The 23,199-nt window shown below is 42.9% G+C and overlaps 3 protein-coding genes and 1 long non-coding RNA gene across 6 annotated transcripts in view; 2 read left to right on the top strand and 2 right to left on the bottom strand.

Annotated features, from left to right (window-relative positions):
- LOC143332568 (uncharacterized) overlaps positions 1-3,022 on the bottom strand; it is a 20,524-nt gene extending 17,502 nt beyond the window's left edge. Inside the window, exons 1-2 of the long non-coding RNA XR_013078230.1 lie at positions 2,359-3,022; positions 980-1,092 (exon numbers count right to left, since the gene is read on the bottom strand). This is a non-coding gene — a long non-coding RNA (uncharacterized LOC143332568). The remainder of the gene's footprint in view (positions 1-979; positions 1,093-2,358) is intronic.
- Positions 1-5,084, top strand: part of dub (duboraya) — a 7,812-nt gene extending 2,728 nt beyond the window's left edge. The window contains exons 2-7 of one of the 2 annotated variants that reach the window (XR_013078229.1): positions 1,017-1,106; positions 2,362-2,430; positions 2,769-2,843; positions 2,953-3,192; positions 3,324-4,211; positions 4,307-5,084. Coding sequence is in view for 1 of the 2 variants with exons in the window: in XM_076750173.1 (XP_076606288.1) it covers positions 1,017-1,106; positions 2,362-2,430; positions 2,769-2,843; positions 2,953-3,192; positions 3,324-3,815; positions 4,307-4,318 (978 nt within the window). In the remaining variant the exon portion in view is untranslated. The remainder of the gene's footprint in view (positions 1-1,016; positions 1,107-2,361; positions 2,431-2,768; positions 2,844-2,952; positions 3,193-3,323; positions 4,212-4,306) is intronic. The other variant, XM_076750173.1, reaches the window with a different exon arrangement.
- Positions 3,600-23,199, bottom strand: alg8 (ALG8 alpha-1,3-glucosyltransferase). Of its 2 annotated transcripts, XM_076750172.1 has the most exons (14): positions 23,108-23,196; positions 22,377-22,455; positions 21,844-22,037; positions 21,381-21,490; positions 20,995-21,062; positions 20,707-20,833; positions 20,262-20,365; positions 20,016-20,136; positions 19,773-19,912; positions 19,425-19,564; positions 19,188-19,285; positions 18,853-18,925; positions 18,414-18,668; positions 3,600-3,723 (listed from the first exon to the last, which is right to left on the bottom strand). In XM_076750172.1, exons 1-13 carry the CDS (start codon positions 23,194-23,196, stop codon positions 18,443-18,445), a joined length of 1,569 nt encoding a protein of 522 aa, XP_076606287.1. In that variant the 3' UTR covers positions 3,600-3,723; positions 18,414-18,442. The 2 variants fall into 2 exon arrangements, with proteins under 2 accessions (XP_076606287.1, XP_076606286.1); XM_076750171.1 differs by lacking the exon at positions 3,600-3,723 and having other exon boundaries at positions 16,976-18,668; positions 23,108-23,199.
- guca1d (guanylate cyclase activator 1d) lies at positions 7,404-15,358 on the top strand. Its single transcript, XM_076751460.1, has 4 exons — positions 7,404-7,972; positions 11,393-11,542; positions 13,048-13,135; positions 14,042-15,358. Exons 1-4 carry the CDS (start codon positions 7,778-7,780, stop codon positions 14,164-14,166), a joined length of 558 nt encoding a protein of 185 aa, XP_076607575.1. The 5' UTR covers positions 7,404-7,777; the 3' UTR covers positions 14,167-15,358.

Below are 23,199 nucleotides of genomic sequence, written 5' to 3'. Positions count from 1 at the left end.
GTAGCAGTAGGAATATCAGTACTAGCAGTAGCATAGCAGTTGCAGTAGTAGGCCCACTGCTGTATACAAGGACAGGTGTAGTCTTGCTTAGCACAAAGACTGGAAGCAGGGGGAAGTGCTAGACTAACTTAATCAAAAGAGAAAAAAAATCATTAAATCTGTCTGATTTGAATGTTTTACGTTGTTTACATGTTGTTAAAGAAAGGAGACATCGTGGTTTTAGCTGCAGTTAGCATTGGAGCCATTTGTTAAAGGTGCAGTAAGTGATTCTGGAGAACGATAATTAAACGTTGAGTCTCATTCATCACAAACCAGCTGACACACAGTCAGTCTATAGCAGCCAGGTTAGACACACATGTGGCATGTTGTCGCAATGCGTCAGAGCTGAGTCTCCAATGAGCAGCTGCCTCTTCCTCCCTTACATGGTCAAAATGCCTCTGACACGCCACCACAGACAGGAAGTAACCTGCAGCACAGGGCAGGACAGGCACTAACAGTGGAAGCAGTAGCAGTAGATGTAGTACGAGTTGTAGTAAAGGTGCTGGAACATTGACAGTAAGAAGCACATGCATATTATATCCTTGATTTGAGTTTTTAAACCTTTATTCGAGGAGGAAACACTGTTTTAATCAAGATTATTACCGATAAAAAGCTAATAAAGGTTCATTTTTGTATAAACGGTCCAACAGCTTAGAAATGTGCAATATAAGATGCTGAAAATGTCAAATTTATGTCATCCATTATCTAATGCATCGGACACTACTCTGAGCAGTACTAGCTGTTGCAGCTTTAGTGTAGTCACACCAGAGTTAGAAGTACTAACACAGTAGCAGTGGTGATAGCAGTATGTTTTACTTTGTCAAATCTACCTGCAGAGAGATCTCTGATGCTCAAGGTCTTCTGCAGTTAGATCAGCCTGCTATGCGGCACGAACACCTCATTAATGCTCTTTAATGAAACCGGTCTTGCTGGTGTTTACCTTGTGTCCTTTGTCCTTCCTTCTTTCCTTCCCTCAGGAGGAGGCTCCATCCCGGCCCTCTGTGGCTGAACTTGCAGGGAGGTTCAAAGGTTCGGCTCCTCCACATGATGCCGCTGGACATGAAACGGTGAGTTTAATGCCTAATGTTTGTATATCGGTGAACACATACACACACCAGAATATAAAAAAAGTCCAACAAGAGATGCACAACAACTACAAGGAGACACAAAATGACTACAAAGAGACTAAAAAAGACCACAAACATATGCAAAAAGAGATGCTAAATGACCACAAAGACAGAAAGTTGTTTGTTGTTGTCTTGTGGGGATTTAGTTCTTTGTGCGAGGAGAAGGGGGTCTTTCAGGATCCCATCAGAATATTTAATATTGTTAGTCGGTGTGTTGCAGCTTTAATGTACTTTTTTTTTTTTTTTCTTTTCAATTCATTTGAAACCATCAAGGTTTCAAATGAATTGTTGAATTATTAGGAAATAAAATAGATGTTTACAGTGTGATGACACATGTAAGAGAGTCTACGACTACAGGCCTGCTCTGTGGTGTTTTTCAACAGCAGTACATGAAGAAGAGAAACAGGAAATGAGTGTTGTGTGTGTGTGTGGGTGTGTGTGTGTGTGTGTGTTCTAACAGTTTATGTTTCAGTATCACATTTCTCTTCCTGGTCAAGAATATTCTGCTATTTTTTGTTCCATAATGTTTTATGATTCCCTGCAGCTCAGACATGAGATCTAACTGTTAAATATCAGTTTAATCAGTGAGGAAAGTCGTTTGTGATGCTTAAAATCAGTTAACTACAAGAACATGAACATCACTTTATTTCTGACTGGATTTATTTGATTTGGTTTATAAAGCTGAGAGCCCAAAACATGTCAGGAACTACAACTATAATCATCACTCTGTGATCACTTTAAGACCGTTTGCTGACATTTTTAAGGCAAAACACGCAGAAACACGACAAAGATCAGCAAAGAAGTGCTTAAAGTGAAACAGTAAAACCGTCAGTACGCTGAACCAGCAGCTGTACCACTTGTGGCTTTTATCTTAGATAACATGTGAAATCTATTTCAGTAGAAATAGCGTCTCTTTGCGGTCAAATTATGTCTTTGTGGTCGTTTTGTGTCTCTCTGGGATTTTTCATGCCTCCACGCCGACGACAGCTGCAGCTGGAGGCATTTTATGTTTTCAGGTGTGACCAGGCCCCCTCTCTGCAGAGCTGCAGTTCATCTCACAAACTGTTATTTAAGTAAAATCAACTGAGTGAATTCTTAGTTAAAAGCAGGTACTGGTGCACACCTTAGCTGCTGGTCTTCTGTAAGTAATACTATGACATATAGTGGATTAACATTATAATGGTTTGTTTACCAGGAGAAGCCAGTCAGACGCCGGCCTCCTCGCTCCTTACAGCTCCCAAAAACACACGGAGACGACCAGGAGGTGAGTGTGAGAGAGACAAAGAGACATAAGGAAACAACAGGTTGTGTTTACGTGGAACCTGTGATCTCACCAACAACCAGAATTATAATTAAAACAAAATCAATTAAACTTTAAATTCACTACTAAAACCACAAGTAAGCACATTTTAAATGTACAATATATACTGTTAATCCACAAAATAAACATTTGACTAAACTATACTACGAACAAACTGAGTCTTACCTGATGACAGCCAGCAGGTGTTTGTTTCCTCCTAGCTCTGATTTTAAAGAGCGTGTGTGTGTGTGTGTGTGTGTGTGTGTGTGTGTGTGTGTGTGTGTGTGTGTGTGTTTCGGCAGTCACCAGGTGTCACCTCTCCTGTACCTGCCAAAGTACCTGCCAAGAGGAACTCTGCTCTGATCGAGAAGCTCCAGGTGAGTCCAGGTGGTTTCTGTTGGACTCTGCTGCCCTCTGGTGGTGTGGATGGAGAGCTGCACCATGACATCACTGTGACATCACTGTGACATCACTGTCTGTGTGCAGGCCAGCCTCGTTCTCTCTCCCACGGCCCTGCTGCCCTCTCCAAAGAGCCCTGGCTTCAGGCTGCTGCCTCCCACCTTCCCCCCCTCCTCCCCCGGCTCCAGCCCAGTGACCACCTCTTCCACCGCAACCCCCACCAGCCCCGTCACCGCCTCTCTGGTAACAGAAGAGGAAGGCCCCACCTCATTTGAAGACCCTCCCACTGTGGGGGAGGGGGCCATCCTGTCAAACACCAACATCAAGGTGAGTCAGTGAGTTAAAGGACTGTTCCTCCGTTCTCCTCATTGTGTCGAATCCAACGACCGAGACTGAAGTGAGCATCTGAATGCAATGACCTCACCTGTGTGTGTCCGCTCCCATTGGTCCTTCTCCAGGGCAGAGCTCGTCACTCCATCCGGCGACGTCCTCCATCCCGCCGCCACAGGAAGTCCAGCAGTGGAGATGAGGTTGGTGTCGCCAACAGGGAAGAAGATGCATCTCTGAGCTCCCCGAGTGAACCAGAAGACAAAACGACAGGAGGAGGCGAGGAGGGAGGAGGAGACATTTTCAACCAGGAGGGTCAAACAGACGAGGCGAAGGAGGATAAATCAGAAGCTTCAACGTGTCCTGAGAAAAACGAATCCCACGAAGAAGATCGCTCAGAGGTCAGCACAGAGGCCACTGAGGAAGAGGAGAAGAAGGAGGCAGAGGAAGGATCCACAGGAGGAGAGGAGGGAGAAGGATCCTCATCAGGACAAAAGGAGGAAGAAGAGGAGGAAGCTCAGAAGAAGAACTCTGAGGAAAAACAGGAAGAAGATTTGACTGAAGGAGTGACAAACACAGACAGCAAAGAAGAAGAAGAAGAAGAAGAAGAAGAAAAGATCAAGGTGATTCCTGCGCTTCAACACTGAATCCTCCAATTTATCCAACTCAACTTTAGAGAGAACCACACCTTTATTTCTCATTTTCATCGCTTTATATTTTGATGATATTTTAGTCAGAGGTCTGTTTTCTGATCTGCTAAATCAGTGTTGGAGGTAACGTGTTTAGTGGACAACTGTGGAGGATGGCAAACAAACGCAGTCCATTCTGCAGATTTTCCAATTTCTGATCTAACACCACCCGCCTTTAAGGTGGCACAAGATAGTTCAGGCACTGTTGGAGGCTAGCTGGTGGACACAGTGGAGCACTTAGCAGCTAAAGAAGCAGGTATTTCCTTCAGCAGTCGGTAGAGACCAAAACCAGAGCTAAAAGAGAGTGAAAACTGGACTTACATTTATCAGGTAACACAACTGTAGAAATAAGCAACTGTTTGCTAACAAGTTCAACAAATCCACTTAAATTGTGACGATTTGTCAATGTTTTCTTTCTCCCACAGGAGACGAGTTAGTGTTCAGTCCGATGAATAATCAGACCTATGGCTGGATGGAGCACCGCAGCCATGTTGAGCCCCTGGGGTGCCGGGAGGGAGACCCTGCAGCGGCGAGGCCTGATGGAAAAGGCCTGTCTGAGAGTCTGGACTCCATGCAGATGAACATTTCTAAAACTCTGATAAAGCGAGGAAACCGAGTGCAAGTCTCTCTTCTGTCTCATGACGTTTTCTGGGAAAGAATCGCTGATGTAATCGGGAGTTTAACCGAAGCTCCAGCTTTGATTCAGAAGGAAAAGCAGCTCGACAAGAAGACTCCTAAAAGAGACTTAACTCGTCCTCGATTCAAAGCCTTTTTACGCTGCAACGCTGCATTTTTTTTGTAAGAATCGAATGTGTTTTTATTGTTTTCATGCTCATGTTTTCTTGCTGTTCGGTGCCTTGACGATGATGATGATGATGATGATGATGATGATGATGATGATGTGTAATATTTGGTGTCTGTACATTTATTTATAGCACCAAAGCTTTCTGTACAACAAAATGACATGCCTGTCTTGATGTCAGTGTTCAGACGGGACGCCTGGTGCCTTATTCCACAGATTCAGAAAAAAATACTTTTTCACAAAACAAATCATGGAGCTTTTTGTTGTTTGTAACTGTACAGAGACTCAGAAGGTAATGAAAGTATAAGTCTATTGTAAAGACAAATGTTGTAAAACTAGAGATGCCACATTGTGCCTTTAAATCTGAAACTGGAATTGATTAATAAATGCATATTTTCGCTACATTCATGTTCATCTGCTCTTTAATGTCTTGTGTGAATTCATATTCAGGATTAGCAGAAGCGGAAGAAGTATTCAAATCCTTTACTTGAGAAAAAATAGTATTACTACACAACAAAGGTCAAATCCTGCATCCAGAAGCCAAGTATCAGCAGTATACATGTAGACATTTTCAACAAGGTTTATCTATAATGTGGTTATTTAATAGTTTCTGGGGGGGGTTTTTTGGGGGGGGGAGGTTACTTTGCGCTCTTTGGGTCATCTCTGTGATTTTAGTTCTACAATAGATATGAGACACCTTCACTGAAGGACTTCTGATGTTACAGTCTGTCAAAGGGTGAATCACAGCTCAGTGATAACACAGGACTTTCCACAGCTGGCACGTCTCCACATGATTCAGTAACTCTTAATCTACTGAGGGTTTCTACCTGGAAAAGAAGGACCTGGACAGAGATTCAGCGAGAGGAGGAAACCTGGCTGCTGCTGCTTGCTGTATTTAAATCTTATTCTGGATAATCTGTTTGATCCTCTGATACACTCACATCCAGTCTAACTGCTGCCTGAAATAACACAGATCAACAAAAGAAGGCTGGAAACTCAAGATTCACTGCCAAAAACCCGGAGCCCAGAGGCATGCTGGGAGAGGACGGGGTTATAACAGGTGCTCACGGCTCGTGCTGCGACATGACTTTCTACACTGTGATGGAGACCATCGGTTCAAACACCGACAGTCTGAGCTGAAAACATTCACTCACTGATAAAAGGTCAAAGGCCACAGACAGTGTCCACAACTACTTCAGGTGATAATAACCAGAAGAAGAAGAATACGACTAAGATTAAGGAGGAGAAGAAGAAGGAGGAGAAAAGGAGGAATGACATAATAACATATTCATACAGCGTGTCTCCAAACAAAGTTACAAACTAATTAATAAAAAGCTTATCTAAAAAGTGATTTTAAAGATGTGACTGATTCTGCAATCAGTTAAGAAGTCAACTACAAGTCCCAGAATGCAGTGCTGTAAGAAACACTTTGGAGCAGCTGAATCTGAACTTCGTTCGCTCTGTATTTGACTCTCGTTACTCTCTAAATAAAACAACCAGACTGAGGCTCCAGTCACGCTATCAGGCGGTGCTAAAGGCTAAATGCTAAGCATAGACTGTAGTCCTTCAACGTGTCAATGGAAACTTCCATCTCTTTCTGAATCATTAACGTGACTTTTCCACTGCGGAGTCTAATTAAAGCTCAGCTCTGATTAAACCTGCTGGCAGGACGAGCTGCTGACACTCATTGTTTCTGAGTAAAGCTGCCGATGCTCAGATCCTGCTCTGTTTGTCGGGGTTTTGAATGTCATTTAGATAATCTGCCACAGACTCGATCTACCAGTTTAAAGCCTGATGGCCTCAAATGCTTTTTGTTACATTGAGATTTATTGTATAAAAATATAAAAAATCAATGTAAAACAATCAAACAGGTGTTGTTTGTTCACCTGATGTTCTGAAATAACTGGACAAAAGATTAGCCTGTCAGATTCCCAGGGTTCCTCTGATGTTGTCAATATGGGTTTAAATGGTTTAACTGGATCAATACCAGCAGCTCTGAGCCTATTACAGTTACTGAGAATGAGAGAAGCTGCACAGAAGCAGATGAAATGTTGAAGTGTCAGCACAGAAGAAAAGAAAGAACAGATTAATTGATGGAACATTAATTTTTGAAATTTGGTCAGGATGTGAACTCTAACTAATCCATAAATGTCAAGTCTTGACCTTTAAAGGTGTGGACACATCAGGGCTGGAGTCAATCTGAAGACTTCTTCAACGTGGAGATCACAGGATGTCAACTTAAGTTTGGCTCAGGGAACGAGAGATCCAGAGTGAAGGTTGTGCTTGAAGGATTTCACAGAATTTTGAATTCTCTAAACCATGAAAGATTGTTCTTCTGCACAGTACTTCAGTAAATGTACTTAGTTTCTCTCCACCACAGTTTTGATGCATCAAGATGGAGCAGGTCTTATTGAAGCCCACAGTCTTTCTTTAAAGTAGCCACTAAAGGCCCGCCTGGTCAGCCGCCTCCTCAGGTGGACATGTCCTGCGATGGCGTCACAGCGGGGAACCTCTCCGTCTGAATGAGGACACCCAGGTCAGCCTGTTATATAACCATCCTGCTTCCAGGGCCAGCCCCACTCCCTCACCCGAACTCGGCAGGGTAAAGCCTCTTGGCTCGGCCTTTGGCAGCAGAACCCTGCAGCAGGACGGCTGAGCTCATTAGGGAGTTATTTTAGGTGCTTCCTTGGTTTTTTTCTCAGAGACCTAAGAGGGTTAGAGAGCCCTGAGGTTTGCTCTCTGGCTGCAGAGTGACTGCAGCCTGGATGTCGGCCGGCTCCTGCTGCTGAAGCCTGCTGGCTTTTCTGCAGACGCCTGGGATTTCTAACCTCTTTGACTCCTTTTGTCACTTTTCTTCTTCTCTGTCCCAAGACAAGGATCGCAGACACCTTTATCAAGCTCGTATTGCTTTTGATTCCATCAAACATCCAAACACAGAGGATCAAGAGCTGCACTTCTTGTCTGAGGTCATTTGCTGGTTTCGTCTTTTTTTTTTTTTTCTAAAACCCAGCTCCAGTCGTCATCCGCTCCTTCGGGGTGAGGAGAATCCCTCTGTCTTCCTTCTCTGCCTCGGTGCACCTGTAGGACCGCACCAATGGGGAACCACGGCTCGAACCTGGACGACATCCTGGCAGAGGACATGCACCACTGGTACAACAAGTTCATGCGCGAGTCTCCGTCGGGCCTCATCACGCTGTTCGAGCTGAAGGCCATCCTGGGCCTGAAGGGCATGACGGAGAACGCCAACAGCTACGTGGACCAGGTCTTCTTCACCTTCGACATGGACGGGGTGCGTTTCACACACTCATACTTAAAATGTTAAAACGATAAGAAGCAGCAGAATAAAAGTAAAATATGAATAAAATAAAAGTGTCCTTCTGAATGCAGAGACGTTCTACTTCACTACATTTATCTGACAGCTTTAGTTACAAAGATCTTTTGTTAAAGGACCAGTGTGTCAGCTTTAGTGGCATTTAGCAGTGAGGCTGTAGAGTGCAACCAACTGAGCTCCCCTCGCCTCTCCCTCCCCTACGGTGACCGCTTAAACCACCTCTCTAAAGTCAGTGTTTAGTTTGTCCTTTCTGGGCTACTGTAGAAACATGACTGTGCAAAATGGCGGACTCCATGGAGGAGGACCCGCTCCCTCTGTAGTTATGAAAAAGACAATAAAGGCGATGGTCTTAGTTCTCTTGGTGGCCCCTGGGGGCCGCATGCAGCTCATTATTATTCTGAAGGATAAGGTGACAGAAGGTTTGACAGAAGGTGGACTGAAAACCAGATTTTATTGTGGTTTTATTGGTCGAGGGTCAATAGTTGGAAATTATCCTCCGAGCTAACACTGGCACATTTACAATGATGCTGATCAGTGTGAAAACAAACTAATAAATAAATAAATATACACAGTACATCTCTGCATCTACAATGTAAAGTTCTGAGCTCCATCCTGTCCAACAGGAGAATAATTTGAACACTGAAAATAACTTGTAATATTACGTATATGTCATGTAAAATTCAGGAAGTGTTAGAGAAACATGCAAAGGAACACGTTTAACAGTAAAGTGTCCTGCTGCTGCTTACTGCTGCTCTGCCACTTCATGAGCAGTAACTGAATAAACTGCTTCATTCGGTCAAACGGAGGCTTCAGGACCCAGCTGCATGATTCGACTCTGACTTTCAGTTTTAGAAGTTGCTCCTCCATCTCTGCTGAGAGCTGCTTTGACTTCTAGGAACGAAACGTACTCTTACATGTGACTCGTCTGGATCAGCAATTTCAGTCCTGATGCAGAGAGTCGAGTGATGTTCACAGTGCAAGTGTGGACACAGGAAGTCCAGGCTGATGTCACTGATGTTGTGACATTTTAAGTATTTAAACAGAGTTTAAAAACAGAGTTTGGTGTAAACTGTTGGTTAATGTCTTGGTTATCTGGCTTTTAGAGGTGCACTCAGCCAGAGAGGAAGTACACTTTTGTTTTTTAAGAAATAAAAGCACAAAAAGTTTAGAACATTGATAAAACTGTGCTTTAAAGCTCAGGGTCAAAATCTTTCAAGTAGTAAGTAGAGTAAAAAAAACTGTCACCTTAGATGGCTGAAGTTTCACGTTGGCTTCAAATTAACTTTGAGACACATAAATCTGCATTCAGACTGAACACAGAGTCACTTTATTGTCCCAGACTGATAAAAGGCAGCAACATTTTTACACTAAACTGATCTGGGACCTTTCTACGAGACATCTTAATTGATGAACAGGACTGCGAGATGGATCCTTGTACTAATATCACCAGGATCAGGAAACTTTCTGAACTTTCACTGGCCCCCTGTCTAAAGGGCTTAGTGTTGGCATGCAGAGCTATTATCTCCGCTGTGTGTGTTTATGACTAGCTAAGTGGATTCAGAGTGTGTGGCGTTGAGGTTCAGTGAGGATATTCTCAGAGCTCGGGGACGGCAGGAGATCAGAAGCTGTTCCAAGAAAACTCAGTTTGTTTAGTTTGTGTTCACTGGACCGTGAGGATGACCGAACATTCGGAGACTTCTGTGCTTGCATGAAAAGTGCATAAATAAATGTACAATAACTCTCAGGTAAATGCCTATGCAGTAGGACTGGGGGATAATTCAGTGTTGTATTTAGTGATATTATCATATCCCGTTCATCATTTTCTGAAAATCAATCTTATCGACAGACAGATTTGAATATTTTTGCTGGTTTTCTATCACAGTGAACTGAATCTCTTTGGGTTTTGGAGCAAAACATTTGAAGATGCCACCTGGAGTCTGGGAAACTGTGATGAGCATCTCTTTTTTTTAGTTTCTGATATTTTAGAGACAAAATTATTATTAAATAAATTATTACATCCTGTGATACGATATGACGCATCAAAGCCGAGGCTTAGGGTCGGGCTTTGTACATGAATATTTGTGTATGTTAACCGGAGAAGTCCATGCATCTGTGCATATGTGAAAGTGTGTTTTGTGTGTGTGTGTGTGTGTGTGTGTGTGTGTGTGTGTTGTGATTGTTCAAGTATGACAGCTTTGCCTCCGTCAGAGGACATATTTCTAAACTAAATACGCCGCAGCAGGTCAACGTGTCCTGTTTCAAGCTGAGAAATGAAGCTTTTTTTTGTCCAAAGTGAGCAGATGTTATTTCCCAGTTGTGTGTATGTGCGTGTGAGTGTGCGTGAGTGAGTGTGCGTGTGCGCGTGTGCGTGTGTGTGTGTGTGTGTGTGTGTGTGTGTGTGTGTTTCTGATGAGATGTCCCAGGTTAATCCACCATGAAGTGGACCAATGAAAAGCTCCTGCATGCTGTAAATAATGAGTCCAGACATACATGTTGCATTCAGGTGATATCAGCAGAATGGGAAACACCTGTTGCTTTGCCCTCCTCTAGTTCTGACCAGTGTTCACACAGTATCCCAAGACGGTTAGCATTAGCGCTAAGCTTGCAGCCACACCAGATAATCAGCTTACAGTAGTTTCTTTTGTTGTGTTACACATAATTTACACAAACAGAGAGTGAATATCTCTTCTAAAATGAACTGAATCAATTGTATTGGCATTAATATGGGATTTTATTGGCCAGCGGTGGTGCAAACATCTGCTTGCTGACACGTCAGTCCGTCAGTGGGAGAAATTGTTGCTGTCAGAAATCACGATTTCTCTCTCACAGAAACACAAGTCGAAGGCTGTGTGTTTTTCCACTCAGCTGCTCATAATTACAGTTTAAATGATGTTCATACCTAAACGACTGAATAGGTTGATTGCCAACATCTCCCAAACCGACATAAATCACCACTGGAGAGAACCAGTACACACCGACACACTCACAAGTTTACAAAGGGTGACTTCGTACAGACTGGACTGATTTATGATCATAAAGCTCAAAATCTTTCACACTCTGTGCTGATCTCATACAGGTGGAGCTCGATCTCCAGTGAGGTCAACAGGCAGAATGAGCTGCATTTTCCAGGTTACTAAACTAAAAGAGAAACCAAAGACGAGAAAGTGTCGTGAAAAGGGCAGCATATTAATCATAAACAACACTTTTATATACCTATACACTATGAATCTGAGCAGTTTAATATCCAGCTTTAGCTCTGGAGAGCTGATGAAGCTTCCAGATAAAAAAAGGCCTGAACTTAAAAACAAAAACGCATCTTTAGAGAGACTGATCTCAACAGCCTCATGATGGTTTGATCTCCCTTCTTTCTGTCTGCAGGACGGTTATATCGACTTTGTTGAGTACATCGCAGCCATCAGTCTGATGCTGAAAGGAGAAATCAACCAGAAACTGAAGTGGTACTTCAAACTGTTCGACCAGGACGGCAACGGAAAGATCGACAGGGAAGAGCTGGAGACCATCTTCTCGGTAACAATCACACAAACGCACAGCGATGTGGAGCCGTCAGTGACACACGAAGCACATGAACGAGTGTAGTTTCAGGGTTTCAGTCTCTATCAGCTCTGATCATGCGATGCATCTTCATCATCACAGAGGAACTGGACCAAAGCCTCAACCAGGATGAAGATCACAGGGGGAGGAAATATTCACTGTGTCTCTCAGTACGTAGTAGCATGTCACTTTAATCCTGGTGAAAGTACAGGACTTGGTCTATAAGAGACGTGGACATTCAGCAGGACAAGAAGAGAGAGACAGACGAGTTTAAGGGGAGACAGAGACACTGAGTGAAGTGAATTTGAGAATTTCACTTCTCCTTTGTGTTAGCATACAGTTTGAATTAACCTGTCACAGCCACACTGTCGTGTTTCAGCTGGTTTCTCTGGAAGGCAGAGATCATTAAATGAGAGCTGCTGTTCAGCCTCTGCAGGTGTTTCCTTTAAAATGTATTTACTTGCTAATCTGATGTATATAACTGTTGTGAAAAGTTGTGATGCACACTCTGACCTTCTGACCTTAATGAATTAATGCTGTCCTGTAAGTCCATGCAGGGACAGCACAGCCGTCTGCATGACACAAGAATAATTTAATTCATTTGCTCTCAAATTTTACGAAGATACCAAAACATGTTAGCCTGAATTTAGCGGAGAGCTATCAAAATGAACGCACACGACATCTGGATGGAAAGGGGCCAAATGTATTTTATAACTTTGAATGAATGTAAGGGTGCAAATAGAAGCTTATGATGAAGAGCAGCAGCTCTGAGACACTTTGAGTAAAATGACCAACAGAAACTGTTGCTCTGAGTGAATCAGCAGTGCTGAGGCTGCTGCTCTGCTCACAGCAAGAGAAAAGTGGGCTGGATTAGCTCTGAAATTAGACGAGTGTTAATCTGCTGAATGAGCTCAATCTATCAGCCAACAGGAAGCTGCTGGAAGTGGGTCGAATGACTCCATGCCAGTTACTGTCGACCCCAGACCAGTGCGTCCAGTCTGCTGTGAAAGGTTAAAACGTCTGTGGCTCCAAATGAAGGATCCAGAATTAAATCACATAAAATAAATTACATTTTAGCACTCAGGATAATCGAGCCATAATTAAATGTCACAAAGTCAAAGGAACCTGAATCTAAATGAAAAACAGATATTGTGAATTTGAAAAGTGAAATCTAAAATCCTGAAATGAAAAATTAAAAATCTAACAGACACAGAAACATTAAATAATACTTAATTTACCATTTTCTCATTTCATTTTAATTCTGGGAAAAATCCAATCAGATTATCTTCATAATCTTTGACTCATCAAATTTCACCTCCACCATTAAAACTTAAGTGAAGAAACTTGGAGAACAGAAGTGCAGATTCTGACCTTTCGAAGGTTTTTAAAATCTTTCCATCGAGCAGAAACCCTGGACTTCTTTTTCTCTCCTGTTTTTGTGGTTTCCATCACAATCAGACTATTTGTGTCTCCCCCTACAGGCCATCCAGGACATCACTCGAAACAGAGACATCGACCCTGAGGAAATTGTGTCGCTTATATTTGAGAGGATCGATGTGAAGGGAGAAGGTAAAGAACAACATGCTGCCGATATTATCAATAACAACAATGCTAATGGTTCTGCTACTGTGATTACTAGCAGTGCCGACGTTAGTACTACTACAGGCCAGCATATTACGACATGGGCTCAGGAACACTTCGCACAGTTGTCGGTAAACACAGTTGGTTTGCAGATGACTGCGTTCTGTTTTTATCCAGAGTCCCAGCTGTTTTGGAATTGGGGTTCAAATGGTGGCACTGGACAGAGAAAGGCACTACCGTTCATCATGGGATTGGTCCAACACTGCTGATAAAGTGCAGAATCCACATGTATGCAGACGATAAAGTTCTTTACTTAAAACCAAAATGAAAAATAAAAATTCGGAGAAAAGCTTTGCAGTTCATAAATGTTACTTGAACCTCCAAAAACCAAATCCACTCCTCCATGGTTAGTGATGAGGTTAATGTCTACGAGCAGGTCTTCTCGTCTACATACTGAGGTGGGCCACTGGATCCTTGCCTACAGTGGAACCTGCATGAGACCAAGGTCATCAAAAACTGGTTGCGGGTTCTGATCACAGCAAAGATATCTGTAAACAGGAAAGTCCTCATTGCGTACAATGTCGTTCTCCTTACTCATCCACTCCCCAGAAACCTAACAGAGCTGACCACTAATGGTTACACAAGTCCACCAGTAAAAACTCTGCATACCTCCTGGAAATCCGTTCAGTCAAAAATACTGCGCTCAAGTGCAACCAGAGGCTCCATCTGGGCTCAGCTGGGAGATCTACAGGGGAACAAACTAGTCTATAGGCTTTTAAACGTCAACAGCAGCAACAACGTCCAGCTTCGCATGTTTTGAACTCTGCTGTTGTTTTATTGTTTGGGTTAATGTCTGTATCCGTGTCTTCCCTCAACTGTCTTTTGACCCCTCAGGTGAGATGACCCTGGAGGAGTTCATTGAGGGAGCCAAAGACCACGATGACATCATGGACATGCTGAAGAAAATGATGGACCTGACGCCGGTGTTAGTCATCATCGTGGAGGGCCGGACGGGATGAGAGCGAAGAGCCGGAGGTGCACCAGGACAACAAAGACTAATAGATATGTTATGATATTATTGAATTATGACAGTGATCAACCCTCACTCCCTTCAAACAAAGAGAAAAGACTCGCTCCACTTCCTGAAGACCTTCCTGAAGACACCTGATGTTTTGTGGTCAGAGCAAGGCGGTGGGAAATCATGGACGCTGAAAATGTCAAACTGTGTGATGGACTGTGATTGGCCGTCCAGCCTCTGAGCATCCGGCTGCTCCTCCCTCCTCATCTGCGATTATCAGGCTGAAAAGGAACTCGTGTTTGAAAAACATGTCTGAAGACTACGATGATTCAATTTTCCAGCGACTTCCTTGATCCTTCAGGAATCCAACAAAATCCAGCCACAGATCCGACTTTCACCTCACAAATCATCCAAAATTGTTCTAAAATCTTGAATTATGGTGATGAGTCGAGGTTCCAAAGACACCCAAAATGTCCCGGGCTGGGTGTCGAACCTCGAGACCTTTTGATACGTACTGAATTGTGTCTGTAGCACAGAGTATTGAAACTGTCCAAAGTACCACATTTTGTCACTGAATGCTTTGTCTGATTAATAATCTACTTGACTTAATCTGTGATCAGACTGAACCTGATTTCATTCAAATTTTTGCCAATTTAAGACTCTTATATAGTTTTTGTGTGTCTGTTCCTGTTTTGACATTTAACATTCATTTAACATTTAAGGATTTTTGCACTAAACCATTATTCAGTAACGTATTGAAACTTATCAGAATCAGGATTCGGCACTAGTACAGAATACTTTCTAAGGATACCCAGCCCTGAAACTTCAGCCAGATTTGGGGCGAATGTGTCTGAAAGCGTAAAACATTTAGCAGTCATGAAAACCACTGAGCCTTGGGTTTGAATATTTCTCTCAAAAATGTTATTCTTTGCTTTACTTTACCTAAAATTCAAGGTTCATGAGATTCAGACTATATTCAAAAGGTTTTTAAGCATTCAAATTCATCGACACCAGAGAGAGGAAGAGCAGGGGATGTTAACGTCAAAGCAGGATGAAGAAATTCAAGACCCATGCTGGCATAAAGGACAGTTGACAAATACTGAAGATGGAGCTGATCAGCTTGTTCCAGTATTTGGTTGGAGGTGTGGCTACAAGATAATTAAAAATTATCGACATATCAATTATCAAATTTCAGCAAAAGGTTTTAGGTGATTGTTGTACAAATTTCTGCTGTAAAAATGAATGACTCAGCAACCTGTAAACCAAAAAACTAACAAAATCAGTTACTGAAGGACGCAACTAGCAAATACTTTCATCATCGATTCATGTGCTGATTGCTTTTACATTTAGTCCATTATAAACCGTTTACTCTATAAAACGTCAGAAAAGAGAGAAAAATGCCCATGAATGTCTCGTGTCTTTTGCCCCAAACCTAAAGAGATTCAGTTCACAATCACAGAAAACAAACAGCAAATCAAGTACGACGAGTTTGGTTTGATGTCAGGCAGAACAGCAGAACAGTTCATTGTTTCTAACGTCATTGTATTTATTTTACATGTTATTTAGCTGATATTAGCCATATTGCTTTTACGCATGGATGTCTGAGGACATCTTTATTACCACTGACGGTGACCACGGCTCGAGGTCAGCCCCGTCTCTGTGAGCGTGCTTGGCAGTGTGTCCTGCAGTGAGCAGGTCTGTGCTCTGCAGCCGCTGATCCTCTTAATGCTGTAAAAGGTTCAGCAGCCTGAGCCGTAATGGAGCAGATTTACAGACAGCTTCGCCACCACAGAGGTTTCAGCTCTGAAGGACAAGCTCGGCAGCTGCCTTCAGGCTGGAGGAGGAAAATATTAACTAAAGGATCAGAAAAAACTTCCTGCTTTAAAACAAAAAACAGTCGCATTCTTTTAATAAACACCTACGAAAAGCCAGTAAACTCCACTTCTGGCTTCCACCACAGAGCTGAGCGGTGTATCCAAGGACAAAATAATCCTCCGCAAAGTGATCCCTCGGCTCCTCTGGCACCAGGCCAGTCTAGAAATTCACCCAGGCCAATCCAGGCCAAACTAGACCATCAGGGCGGTCAAAGTGTTGAATTCCTAACTACAGAAAGTTCTTCCTGCACATAAAACCTTCAAACTGTCATTTACTTGGTTTTATTTTGAAGGATTGCAGAATTCCTTAAACTGCTTCTATGTGTTTTCACATCTTTGAGAACCTTTGATGTAAATCAGCAGCAGCGATCTTTGGATGCACAACGACATGTTGTCATTGTTACTTTACAGCTTTAGTTGTTAGTTAAACTCGTGAGACTGGTCTCTGACTTTGAAGTTCAAAGGAGTCTACTGAATGATATGAGTGCTGTAAACCTTTTTACTTTTATATGACGACGTGTGAGACAAGATCAAGACGATGGAGGAGAATGTTTGGACACTGAAAACTGATGATGAACTCAGACTGGATGGTTAGAGTTGAGGAAACGAGGCCACTTTGTCCTCAAAGCTGCTCACTGATAGACGTACAGTCAGATCTGATCTGCAGGTTAGCATCAATGCTAACAGTTCTTATAGCACAATAGAGGTTTTACAGTGAAAATGTGTGTTTGTTTTAACCAATCATGTTTTGTGTTGCCTTATCAATAAAGTTTTTAAACAAATTTTGTCTTTTATTTAAACGAACCAGTGAGAAATGATTATTACAGATGTTTTTATTCACCTGCTGTGAGAATTAAAATCACTTTTCTGTTTGTTTGAATCCAGTTGAGGGTATGACACAGTTCATCAGGCAACATCACACACACACAAACAGGATAAATTAATCTTTCTTTTATTTAAAAATACAGAAAAACAAACATCATTGTTCATCTTTCACTTCAGTTTTGGTCCATATGGTTTGCTGTTAAAAAAACAGGAAGTAATTCTTCACTGCTGCTCAGGTTGTTTCATCCACCTGCAGGTTTCAGGTGAAATCACATCCAGTTTTATCAGCATCTTCTCTTGCAGCTGATACCACCTCCGTTACTACAGTGCTGTATCCAGAGTCTGTGATGAGTGCGAGAAATTTTGTTGCCGCCGACCGTGATGAAGAGAGCAGGAGCACAGGTTGGTTTCCAGCCTGCGTCGCCTCACAAGGTGAAATATTTTCAAATAAATATGAACAGTTTTTCAATCATTCCAGTGATGTTCTGTCCATAGAGGGCCGTGGGTGGCTGGAGCCTATCCCAGCATGCACCTGGTTCAGAGGAAAACCTGGGTCTAAGTGCTGATGAGTTCAATGAAGGCTGGGTGATAGGGATTTCCTGCTGATACTGAGTCCGCTCTGATAATTAAAGTATATTTACTTAAATGTTGATTAAATGAGGGATTGTAAATGAACACAGTGATCACTAATTATCAACCTGAGACACTTGGGCCTCAAATATAAAGGTCACTTTAAGAAGGCTTCAATACCACATAACTAAATATCTTGATAGAACATTAACAATCACACAAGCGCCTCCGCAGCCTGTAAACCTTCAGCACTGAGGCAGCACTGGTGGCTTTAAGTTGTACTTTGTACCTCAGACTTTCTGTTATAGATCTGCAGTCTGCAAATCTAAGTTTAGACGGCCTGATGACATCACTGTGACATCATCAGGGGTCATTTAAGACGGTACTGCTTTCACAGGCTGATCAGTGCAAACGGTGACTCCTAGCTTGATGTGTTATGCCTCTTTAAAAATATGTACTGAGAATTGTTTGGTGAATTTGAAAAGATGTCTACGTTTTGGACTAAAGTACCAATAAACTTTAGTTGTTTTTGTCTTGTATTGATCACACTGTGGTCCAACACACAGCAGGTCAGGAGGGTTCTGCACAGACCAACACAAACAGAACCAGAGAGCGTTTCTGAGCCTGAAGAGCGACCAGTCGACTAATGAAGCAATAAAAGAGTCCGATTTTTGATTCTGATATCAAAAACTGATGTTTACTGTTGATGTTCAAACATTTTCTGCTCCCAAATTTGACTGTAGCTGCTGGAAATATTAGGATGTAATGTCATGTGGACTGCGTTCGGTCAATATTCCAAAGAAGAAAAAAAACATGTTAAAAAGCTCAAATGAGGCCAGAAGCACGCAGAACAACAGCGGAGGTTTTGGAGAGATGACGTCATTTTCTCCTGTTGATCTGCACAGTGAGCAGTCAGACTCCCAGTGTCTTCCTCAGGGACACGTGAGCAGAAGGGATGTAGGTGTGTTTGGGATCTCACCTGTGACGTCTCAGGTCCAGGGCGCCATCTCACAGCTGTTTGGGCTTCTCCTCCTGCCTCAGCAGGCTAACGTACAGACGCAGGAAGGAGTAGCAGACGCCCACAGAGCAGTACACCGAGGTCACCAGCAGGGGGAGGAAGGGCAGCTTCTGTTGCCAAGGCGACAAAGGAAAGACGATCTCACAGGCGACCGCCACAGCGACTAGTCCCAGCAGGTAGATGGACTCCAGAGGATGGAGCAGGGACCCCTGACCACTGAGAGGAGAGAGTCAGTAATCTGATTACTCGACCTCAAACATACGATGTTTCTCTATTGATTGGTATTAAAGCCAGTGTAAGAATGATTAAATGATGATTTCAGTCATTAATGTAAAATGTAACTTTGCATGAAAACGTTATTTCTTAAGTTTAATATCAACAAATAAAACTTTTTTCTCACCTGTAAAGTTTCCTCAGAGCAGTGAAAGAGTAGATCACAAACATCAGCATCAGAAGCACTTTGATGGGCAGCTCTGCAAAACACATTAAACAAACCGAGTCCTTTTCATGACATTCAGGCTCATACGATGATTAAACTGTGAGGATTACGAAGGTCAGAGGTCACAGCACCTGCAGTGTGGTTTCAAAAGTAAGAGGAGGTTTTCAAATGCATTCTATCTAATCCAAATAGAGAAACTAAAAAAAAAAAACAATATGTGACTGAAAAGAGCAAAAGAAAGTGAAAGCACGAAGAGAGTTAAAAAATAAAACAAAGACTGTCTGTCTGTCGTTTACCTGCAGGTGTGAAGATCAGCGGGAACAGGGAGTAATGGCCTGTGGTGGCCAGAATCAGGAAGATCCCAGCATCCTCTCTGCTCTCAACCGCCAGGATGCTACGGGAAGAAATGCAGACCAAAAACTCCGAAATCACTTCAAATGTTCCAGCAGCTTCAGTCAAAGTTTAGCTCCTGTCAGAGAATCTGTTTCTTTTTTATTTTAACTCCACAGGGAAGAGCTGAATGTGATACCGACCTGAGAGGCAGGATGGCGATGAGGATGGCCTTCTCGTGGACGTGCCAGCCGAACATGAAGGAGCCCAGAGCGCAGAGCAGCAGGCAGCGCAGGAAACCCCGAGCGCCGCGAGGACGCCGCCAGATGGACGCCACTGCCGGCTTCAGAGACGCAGGGTCAGAGGACGGAAAAGACTGCACTCGAATACTGTACTACTGTCTTTTGTTCAAGTTAATTCTGTGAGTAACTTGGCAGGTTAAAATGAAACTTGAGTCTCTGAAAAACTTTATTGGGACGTCCCTAAATAAACAAAATTAAACAAGAAAAGATAAAGTGATCCCAGCTCAGTTTCAGTTTGGTGCGACTCACCAGGATGGAGAGCAGAGTGCAGATGAGTGTGATGGAGGGAGAGACAGAGGGCAGGACCGAGTGCTGGAACTCCTGAACCAACCCGCCCGTCATGGAAGCACGAGGAAGCTCCGCCTCCTTCAGCAGCTTCAGACGAACACCTGAACAGGTAAACGATCTCAGAGGTGTCGCTTGTACTGCTTTACACTGACACAAGAACATATTTGTAAAAAATAAAGACATTATTAGGAGGTGGAGCCTCACCGAGCATCGCCAGGCTTTTGTCCAGTATATTGTAGAGGGCCCAGATGTTGGGGGCCCAGTAGGCATGACAGAGGCCCCGCTTAAAGGGAAAGAGACGAGACAGGACCTGGGGGAGCTGACCCTGAAATAAACACATCTTCATCAGGATTCAGTAACAAAGTGACAGGAAACAAATTAAACAACACTCACACAAAATCGTCATTTCTTGAAATCCATCAGTGAATGAATGTTGACAGAAAGACTCACCATGGCGACGAAGGGGCCGAAGGACAGAGCGCAGACGGAGGCCACGATGCTGCCCAGAGCCAGGAGGCGGAGCGGGCTGAAACTCATCCATCTGACAGAACCGTCTGCACGAAAACAAAACACACTCTCACCAACAAAACTACACGTCAGATGAGTTTGGCTGTGAACTTTCAACTAGATGAGTTTGGCTGTGAACTGTTTTATGTTTTTCAGGAGGAGCATTTTTATCACAGACAGATGACGGGAAATGAGGGCCGAACTGCACAGACGCAGCAGCTCATGGTTATTCATCACTGCAACTACTGTTCATGACTCAAACTATTGATCAATTAAGAAATCACAGATTAATTTTGCGTAAATCGACATACGTTAGGCGAGTTTTATTACCTTGAGCTACCTGAGCTGAAACAGTGAGAGTGCACAGGTGAACAGGTGTGTGTGGTACCTTTGTTGTCCTGAGTGAAGCAGTAACTCCTCAGCAGGTAGATGCCGTACGCCGGAGCCACGTACAGGTAGATGTGCTTCAGGTTGAGCAGGATGGCAAACAGCAGCGCCCCCTGCAAGTGCCGAGACTGTTCAACACAAACAAAAAAAACAAAAACCGATGAACTGAAGCAGGTTGTTGAAATCAAATAATGACTTTTTAAATAACTAGTAACATTTATTTATACAGCTGCCTTTGAGCAACATGACATGAAGTTATTATGAGTGTGCGGCCGCCTCAGGTTTGTACCTGCAGGTGTTTTGCCACTGAGAGCAGCAGGAAGCCAAACAAGAATCCGTTATACTGGAAATGAATATCTGAGGGAAAATGTGAAGGAAGTTTTATCATGTTCATCTGATAACAGATCAGTCGACTGAACTGCTGTAGTAGACTTAAGAAACAAACAAACAAATTTTGATGGATTTTCAAAAAGGCTGTTTTCAGCAGCTGAACACATGGCTGATTTTTTTCTTGATGTTTTCAGGTTTTATCTGAGCTGCCTCGTTGTTGAAAGCCGCGGTGCCTCCTGATGCAAAACGATTCCAAACACAAAAACTGACGTCACTGAAACTCTGAGCTGATCGTTTCTGATGACGAGCTGTTAGATGTTTAATTTTCTCAAAGCTGAAGGATACGATCGACGATGAGGAGACCGAAGTTCCAGAGCAGCAGGACAGCCAGGATGAAGGATGGGCGGTTCAAAATGTCCCGAGAGCCTTTCTGCTCCTGAACGCACCTGCAGCACCTGGAGGAAGACAGAGCCAATCAAGACCAAGTGACAGGAAACACCTGCTGCAGCTTAACATGCATGTGGGCCATTTTGTTTTGATGTTCATTTAGTCATTCACTCATTTCTTATGTGGACATTTTTACCTTTTCAGATTCACTTTGGTGCTGAATGTTTACACAGGAAGCACAAAGCAGCCACCAATAATACAATTTATGTATTGAACTTCTAATTGTCTTTTAAATGTGTTTCATCTAAACTGCTGTGAATCACCTTTGTGTTGTAGAAATAACACCTGTTCTCTGTGGGATCGCTGAAGATTTAATATGAGATATTAAAGGTTGAACACTGTGATCAGATTCTGGACTCACTCTCTGACAGCGTAGATAAAAACCACGTCAGTGAAGATGACCGACAGCCTCTGGAAGAGTACAGTGGATGGGCTGCCGTAGTTCAGATTCTCCACCACCAGCATGTTTCTGTCAAAGTGCTGAGCCACATGGGACAGACCAAACTCGAACCAGGCGAACAGCGGAGGATAGTCCAGAGTCCACTCCGACGTGTTCTACAGGGGAACAAAATGTTTTGACTGTCTTACTCATTAGTTTATTGAACAGGGCAAAAGCAAATTAATAACTGTTTCAGTAATGAGTCAAACCAAGAGGCTGTTGGACTGATGTTACAGAGTCACTTTAAACAGAAAACAAAGAAAACCACGTAACTCCAGTTCCAAAATTCATGCAAGTGTAAAAATGTTTTATGACGTAAGTGGAGGTTGTCTTCATTTCAGGCAAGGTGGCCAGCGTCTTGACATGGTTAACAAGATTTAGGAACAAACATGGTGCCTACAGGATACTTCCTGCCTGAAATAACAGCAGCGGAGTGACTCGTCCATCACACTGACCTCATAGTACCACCTGGACACCGGCAGACTGTGTGTGATGGCCAACCAGTTCCTGTGCACCTCGAAGTCTGTGGAATGGCTGAGAGATAGACACACTAGCAAATTCACAACTATTCACTCTGGAGGCAAAGACACACCAAGCCCCACACAGAAAACTGCCATTTTCATCTAGACTCAATTATTAGCAAATGTACAAGTCTGGATTAATGTGACAAAGACCTGCACACAATTCGAAAGGATCTTTGGTGGTAGACATGACTTTATATGAGATATTCATGTGCTACAAATGAAGAGAACCTAACACATTTCCCACAGACGGCAATCAATAATCCGTATGTAACAATCAATTGAACTCCAAAATGTACTTGTCGTGACAAACGGCGCCATCTAGAGGCTGTTTGGCTCCATAAACCAGGAAATTAATAACACGTCAAGTTAATGTTATAGCAACAATCCCTCGTCACTTCATATAATATCTAATATAACGAATGGCTCACACAGTTTGCTCTCTACTAGTTCCCCTAAAACCAACAGATGAACAATTTCCTGAACATAAGTACTCCTTTAAAGTCATATTTTCTTGCTTATAGCTAACGTTAGATACTCAGTTTGTTAGCCCGATGCTAACAGGCGTCGCGGCAGCATTTAAATTACTATTTAACAAATAAAACTTTTGTCTTGAGACTGCACCACTAAGTGCAAAGAGTTCATTAAAAAGTATTCCCACTCACTAGGCGTTGATAAACAGACATTTCAAAAAAGAAACTCCCAGTGCTAACGCTGGAAACCAGCTCCAACTATCCACCACGGGCGCCGCCATGAC

This window comes from Chaetodon auriga, chromosome 15 (genome assembly GCF_051107435.1).
Source record: "Chaetodon auriga isolate fChaAug3 chromosome 15, fChaAug3.hap1, whole genome shotgun sequence".
Lineage (NCBI taxonomy): Eukaryota > Metazoa > Chordata > Actinopteri > Chaetodontiformes > Chaetodontidae > Chaetodon > Chaetodon auriga.
The sequence above is the reverse complement of the archived record's forward strand: the minus strand, read 5'-3'. Positions and strand labels throughout refer to the sequence as shown.